At 37.8% G+C, this 7,834-nt stretch overlaps 1 protein-coding gene across 1 annotated transcript; it reads left to right on the forward strand.

The window, feature by feature from the left end:
* Positions 1–309: 309 nt before the first annotated feature.
* Positions 310–6,827, forward strand: LOC149801413 (protein fem-1 homolog B-like). The gene has a single exon (XM_089955511.1). The coding sequence runs from the start codon at positions 524–526 to the stop codon at positions 2,519–2,521; it is 1,998 nt and encodes a 665-aa protein (XP_089811637.1). The 5' UTR covers positions 310–523; the 3' UTR covers positions 2,522–6,827.
* Positions 6,828–7,834: the final 1,007 nt, after the last annotated feature.

Here is a 7,834-nt window from a genome sequence, read left to right on the forward strand (position 1 = left end):
AAAACAAAAAAGAATTATTACCTTGTCCTGGAGATTTTCCTGCGCTCCCAGTCTCACTGAGTCAAGGTTGACCAGTGCGTGAGAAGGGATAACTGACATATCATTTTGCGTACACGTGGATACCTGAGGCAGGCGGGGTGGGGGATTAGTTGGCGAGTCGTCTCGATTCAAGGATGATAAATCCATCGATCTCGTTTCGTTTCTAAAATATATGGGTTATTTCCCTTCCGCCGGAATGCGTCAATATCTCACTAAATATAGCAAAGTGGAAAAACCGATTTGTTTTTTGCAAAACACCTATAACTTACAGGTACTACCAGGAAAAGTATGGTTAAAACAAGCGAGAAAAGTACAGTTTGTTTCACTGGGTTTCGGCATAGATGAACACGAATATTCTTTTAACGAGGAGGAAAGTACCCATGAGAATGAGGTGCTCTGCAGTGTGCCTACAGCAGTGTAAGGTTCCGTCTGCCAGTATGATACAATAGGCTAGTGACACAATCTACTTTCCTTTTAAAGGCAGATGCTCCTTATCTTATTATTACTTACACGTATTGTATACACTCTAGAAGCCATCAACATGTCGGAAGATAATCTGCTTTATATCAGAACGAAAGTACACCGACTTTGCGAAGTGGGAGACATCAGGGGTCTTAAATCAATCCTCTCAAACTGGGACATAACCGAGTATTTTCACGAAATTTTCAATCACAGAGTTCGTCATGAGGGACAGTGGACCACGCCGCTGCTAATAACTGTTAGAAATGGCCGAGAGAATGTTACAAGATTCTTGCTCGAGATGGGCAAAATCGAGGTAGATACAACCGGAACAGTTGCAATTAACAACGAAATTACCAAAAGAGCATCCCCTCTATGGTGTGCTGCTCGTTTGGGAAATTTTGCCCTGGTTCAGTTATTGGTTGAAAATGGTGCAGACGTGAATCATAAAACGAGCCTCTCATCCACCCCACTACGCGCAGCTTGTCACAACAACAACAACAACAACAACAACAGCATCATTATGGTCAAATACCTCATGGACAAAGGAGCTGACTACTCCTTGACCGACAGCAACGGGAATGATTTACTTCTTAACTGTATCGTATGCGGAAGTAAGGATGTTTTTAATTACATTCTTAGCAGAAACGTGGATCTTTCTATTCAGGACAAAAGAGGGTGCATACCATTGCATAAGGCTGCTGAAAAGGGCAATGTTGCTATGGTGGACAGTCTTCTGAAAGCTGGGGCACCCATCACTAAAACAAAGGTAGGTCACATACCATTACTTGTTGCAGCTGAATATAAACAGGCTGATGTTGTGGAACATTTTATTAAAACGTCTTTATGCAGTCGCCAGGAGAAGATAGACGCATTGGAATTGTTAGGGGCAACCTTCGGGTGTCACCCTGAGAATCAGGACTCGCGGAAAGCAATAGACTATTTCTGCAGAGCTATGAAGGAAAGATTTTCTGAGGGGATGGACCCTTTAATAAAACCAGATATACAAACAGTCGAAGCTTATGGCATTCTTAAAGAGAGCGAAAGCCTTTCAGACTTGGAAAGTTTATCAAGGGACAAAGATACGCTTTGTTCTGAGTCTCTTGCAGTGAGGGAACGAATTCTTGGTCCGCTCTGTTTAACAGTTCCGTGTTTTGTCAGCGAATACGGCACGATGTGCGGTAATAATGGAAAGTATGAACAGTGTATCTCACTTTGGATGCATTCGATACCTATGTTCATCCGACAGCGTGAACCGCCGTTTAATACCTTTGTTTTACTTCTTCAAATATTTTCGGAAATGTTCGCTATTGAAAGAAAACCTGAATTTAAAACTGTTCTGGCATGTCTGGATTTTGTCACTGAAGAAACACAGATTCAACTCGAGAAGAGTAAAGAAAATCCACATACAGATGAAGAGGATGATGACAACAAGCCTTATCACCCATCCTCAGTATCTATACTTCAAGTGGGACTATTTTTTATGGTGACCGGTCTAAAACTCGCTGTTACTGAAGAAGAAAAGAATCTTTTAAAACGATCAACAAAGAAATTAGTCGATAAAAGGGCAAACTGTGGTGGATATACGCTTCTTCACTATGCTGTGGACTTCGAAACGGGCACATTAAACGATACCATCAGAACGCTTGTTTCTTTTCCAAACGCTGATCTATGTGCACTTCTCCTTGAGTGTGCTGCTGATTCAGACGTCAATCGCTCAAATCAGCAGGGAAGAGGACCGCTTCATCTGATAGCCAGATATTCCAATTCAGTCACAGATTTGCAGTGTTTAAGAAGAATTTTGAATTTGCTCATAGAACATGGGGCTCATATTGATGCTCGTGATAACGAAGGGCGCACGCCATTAGAGGCCTGTGCAACAACAGTAGCAGAAGTGATATTAAAACGACATCAAAGGGACATTACTCTAAAATGCCTCGCCGCACGTATTTTGCGTGCACGGAAGATTCAGGTTCAGGATGGCATCTCGACTGAATTAAACGATTTCATTAATATGCATTAAATTGTGAATGTAAAATTTCCCGACGCAGACTAAGTATTGTTTTGTTATATTCAGAAGATAAACCAACGAACTCTTCGGAACCTCCCCATACCACGTGTCCCATTAACTGCACACATGCTGTTATACAGTGTGCAGCATTAAAAGATCAAAGAGATTCACTAGTATTTAATAATGCCAGGAGAGATTTAATATGATATTTGTCTTCAGTGTGAAAATAGTTTTAGGTCTTGTTTATTTTTTAATATTTGTTTATATTAGTCGCAAAATTTCGATCGACATAATACGAATAATGATATCAACGGGAATCGAAGTCTTCAGCAGTATACTAAAAATATACGAAACAATTAAATTCAACATTTAAAATGTGTGGTGATATATTTATTCTAGCAGTCTGTACTTTTCCATTAAATTCGACAAAGATTTCATTAACCATTTAGTTGGAGTTCTACGTGTTGTGCATTGAGATAATTCCTATTAGATATTTTATATATTTGCATGTACTTTGCGATATTGTTTTTTATTATATTATATAGATGGGCTTACTCGTGCCAAACTTTTAAAAGAGATGAGATTTGTTATATTACATTACAAACTGATCTTCCTCGATTTTGCTGGAATATTTTCGTATGTGTATTTTATTTTGAATATTAGATATAATAATCGAAAAATAAGGCTGAAAATAGATGAAAAATAGAGTATTTAAGATAAAATAAATAGGGAAATGGTAATATATTTGGAGAATTTATATGAAATGTAAGTATGAGTCATGCTTTGAAGGTAATATGGAATTTTAAACCACAGAGACAATTAGCGTTAATGACCTAAGGCGCTGATTCGTTTTGACGGTGGAATAACATATGCTAAATATGTCCATATCATATACCAAAGACTGCACGGAAAAAGACGGAATTATTTTCATTAACAAAGACTGCACGGAAAAAGACGGAATTATTTTCATTAACAAAGACTGCTATGGAACAGACAGAATTATTCTTGAGACCACAGATGATATGGAGTCAAAGATTGGAATGCACGTGGAAGAAAGTGCATTAACTTAATTTTCGATTCTGAAAGTGTGTTTGTTTTTATACGACAGTGTTTGACCTCATATTACTAAATCATATTTTATATTAATCTCCAAGTATCATGTAGACAAACGAAAGTATATATAGATAAAACAAGTGAATCATCAACCCTTAAAAGACAGCTGTTTATACTATTGGTTCGTTTAATGCATAGCTACTATGTTTTATACATTTTATCATTTCACCGTTATTTCACACGTAATGCGGATTGGATACCCTCCCATGCCAGCCACTATTTTCTCGGCATGGTATACCCATTATTGTGCTAAAATTGCCTTGATAATCAGCAAAACACAAGCCCCCAAAAATGATACTATGACGCTTGTGTCCCCAGTGCCGGATTACCAAATAGGCAGAGTAGGCATCGGCCTAGGGGATCCGCGACAACGGACCAAAATAACATTGATAAAACGTATTAGGAGATAATTTGCTGGGGGGGGGGGGGCAAGATTTCGACTACCCAAGGACCTAATGGCCTCCACATGGTTTAATCCGGCACTGTGTGTCACTACCTTAAATTTTGTTTGGCAGTATAGCGCATGAAATGTACATTTACTTCCTTCTATAATAAGTTTTCTGTTCAAAGATGATTGGTATGTAATTGTAACTTAAGTGTATATGTGCAATTCGTGGTCATTACACCGTGTATTTTGGTCATATGATCCCAGTGAGCACAGCCGAAGCAGCACGTTGCAATTTATTTTAACTGATTGGAGTACTTTAATTACAAATAAGTTCACATAATTAATCAGCTGCCAATTACACATACAAGGGTTGCAGCCCACGGAATCCCAACTACCCAGCCTTTGAATCCAAATAAACTAAAAAGAACGGATTACAAGTGACCGGTTTTTAATAGCACAGTATTAACGCTGATGCCGAAAAGTCATGACTGCTAAAATAGCAGTGGAGACCATTTCCGGAACTACCTGGACGACGTTCCTGATCTCGATTTTAAAAGGTCGAGTAACAATCAAATTGCATTGTTGAATGTATACTGTTCTCATTTTGGCCAGAAAACCCATTTGATAGTAATTTTTGTTCTTAAATTATGATGCGTGATACAACCTATTTACAGTCAATTTGACTATACTAATTGGTATTTAATTAGTTTATTGAATGTACACTCTGTACACTAAATTCTAACTCATTAATGAGTCATTTTTTCAAAATTTCTGACCTATTTGATTTGAACAACACAGGTGGCTAACACATTATTGGTATTTTTCATTGCCCGTTATCATAACTGGACTAGATTTGAAATAAGTACGGGCTGGATTTTTGGGCGTACACGACATCCTCGGCATGCTTGCCGAGTTCCTTGCCTCCCTTGCCTCTCTCGGACATCGTACATTGACGGAGATGTGGAACCATTTCCACTCGTCACAATAACCAGGTATCCTAATGTGACGTGTTCGCTGCCGACCAATCGTAGAGGACGTTACATTCTACTTGGGTTGACACCTGGTACGTTCAATCGCAGCTGAATACCAACTTTTTTTTTATGAGTGCGTGTTGGGTTCATACCCACTGATGACGGCCCTACATTCAGGTCGTTAAAGACTAATTAGTCCCACGACCTGATGGCCAAATTAATCAGTGTTCTTTGAACACATAAATGCCTGGGGGATGAGGCAGTTATTACTTCCCTCGGGATCAATTAAACATCTTACGGTGCAAGAATAAACCGTCGTCATGCCCAGTCGGGCGAAAACGACGTAAATTTAAATAATCAATCACAAGAGGTTTAATTTTTGTTTTGTTTCTAAAACTTCATCCAAAACGGCTAAGTTGAAAACATTTAAAAACAATTCTGACAGCCTCTATAAACGAATTTGATAGAACATGCACACGTGTCGACACGCCTTGGTGTTCCTTCATTCATGCCCTATCCGTCAGTAATGCTGCGGATAAGTAATCCCAACTTAGCAGCTACATGTTTATGTACTTAATCCACACAAAAATCGGGATTTAATTTTTGGCGAGCTTTTGAAAACTTAAAAATTAATTCTTGTTCTCGTGGCAGTTGATCAACTATGCGTATTTGTATTATTGTATACATTTGTATCAACTTGTACTTTTTATTACTGTATACATTTGTATCAACCCAGTATCTTTGTCATTGTATATTTTTGTGCGCTTCTACTGTGATTCTTTAGCTGTGAGGGAGGTGTCTGCATTTTCTCTATTGCTTTTCTTTCACTTTCTTTTAAGCTGCACTCAGTTATCCTTCGCTTGTGTCACGTAAACTATGCACCCTGCGCAATAACGTCTCAAAGCAAATATTTCTTAGGGTCTTCACGTGTAATTCGATAAAACAAAATCTGTGTACACTAGCTATATTCTAGATTATCTTGAAATTACTTCAGAAATAGGAGCTTACATATTTTCTCTTGAACTTCATTAAATATTCCATTGTCCCTAAAACATCTTATTGGAAACAATTAGCTAACATGGCTGGATTTGAACAAGAAAAACTGCTTGGAGCTATAGAATCAACAGACATCATTAGTATCTACGATTTAGACACCCAACAAGAACTAATTAAGCCCTTCCATTCTGCACTCACTACTAGGAATAACTGTTAGCGTTTATAGAATCTGTGTGTGTATTATATAGAGCCTGGTCTCAAATGTTACTGTCAAAATGTGGTTATCAGTACACCAGTCTACTTCAGCATGTTGTAACATCATGTATATTAAAGATATACAAATTCATCATGTTCAGTTTCATTAATTCCAGTTTCGTCCTTGTATGATTGTATCACGAGCGTATTTCTCAGCTTGTCGACTAAACTTTTTATCAAAAGTTATAAATTCCCGGACCAGCGGTTACCAAAGTTTGGGCATTTACCTAAGCTGTAATAATACATATCCTTGAGATTTATGTACAACGATTATGTGCCACTCTTTATGTTTGCACATACTGTATATTTGTTGATATTCCATTTGTTTTCTTCTTTTCTTCCATTAGTACTAGTTCAACAGGTTTACCGTTACTTACTTATAATCAATGTAAAGTTTTTATTAATTATCTTTGGTTGACTGTGAGGAAGATTTTTCTCATATTTTTTTTTCATCTCCTTTATTCTTTATTATTCACCTTTTTAGCTGTACTCCTTTCCATGAAATTATCTTTTAATAGGTTACGAGTTACGGTCACATTTTAACTTTTAATTAATACATTTCATACATGAATATGATTAAAATCTTCACTATATATGTTCAGTGTCTTCTAAATGCCAAGAAAAGATCAGAAAGCTATTTATGTGGATAAGAGATCGAAATATAAATATTGGTTATTAACATGGACATATTCAAATGGTAAATAAAATATAGAGGTACAAATGGGACTGTGAAGTGATTTTATTAGTGCTGATAATAGTGCTGGCATAGGTAGTCTACATAACACCTGTCTTTGGGTCTACTTAATACCTGTCTTTGGGTCTACTTGATACCTGTCTTTGGGTCTACTTGATAGCTGTCTTTGGGTCTACTTGATACATGTCTTTGGGTCTACTTGATAGCTGTCTTTGGGTCTACTTGATACATGTCTTTGGGTCTACTTGATACCTGTCTTTGGGTCTACTTGATACCTGTCTTTGGGTCTACTTAATACCTGTCTTTGGGTCTACTTGATAGCTGTCTTTGGGTCTACTTAATACCTGTATTTGGGTCTACTTAATACCTGTCTTTGGGTCTACTTGATACCTGTCTTTGGGTCTACTTGACACCTGTATTTGGGTCTACTTGATAGCTGTCTTTGGGTCTACTTAATACCTGTCTTTGGGTCTACTTAATACCTGTCATTGGGTCTACTTGATACCTGTCTTTGGGTCTACTTAATACCTGTCTTTGGGTCTACTTGATACCTGTCTTTGGGTCTACTTGATACCTGTCTTTGGGTTTCCTTAATACCTGTCATTGGGTCTACTTGATACCTGTCTTTGGGTCTACTTCATACCTCTCTTTGGGTCTACTTCATACCTGTCTTTAGGTCTACTTCATACCTGTCTTTGGGTCTACTTGATACCTGTCTTTGGGTCTACTTGATACATGTCTTTGGGTCTACTTGATATCTGTCTTTGGGTCTACTTGATACCTGTCTTTGGGTCTACTTGATATCTGTCTTTGGGTCTACTTGATATCTGTCTTTGGGTCTACTTGATACCTGTCTTTGGGTTTCCTTAATACCTGTCATTGGGTCTACTTAATACCTGTCTTTGGGT

The sequence above is a fragment of the Sinohyriopsis cumingii genome, chromosome 4 (assembly GCF_028554795.1).
Source record: "Sinohyriopsis cumingii isolate HCF-2022 chromosome 4, ASM2855479v2, whole genome shotgun sequence".
Classification (NCBI taxonomy): domain Eukaryota; kingdom Metazoa; phylum Mollusca; class Bivalvia; order Unionida; family Unionidae; genus Sinohyriopsis; species Sinohyriopsis cumingii.

Coding starts and splice junctions, on each gene's coding strand:
- LOC149801413 (XM_089955511.1), top strand. CDS start 524: ATGCTCCTTATCTTATTATTACTTACACGTATTGTATACACTCTAGAA.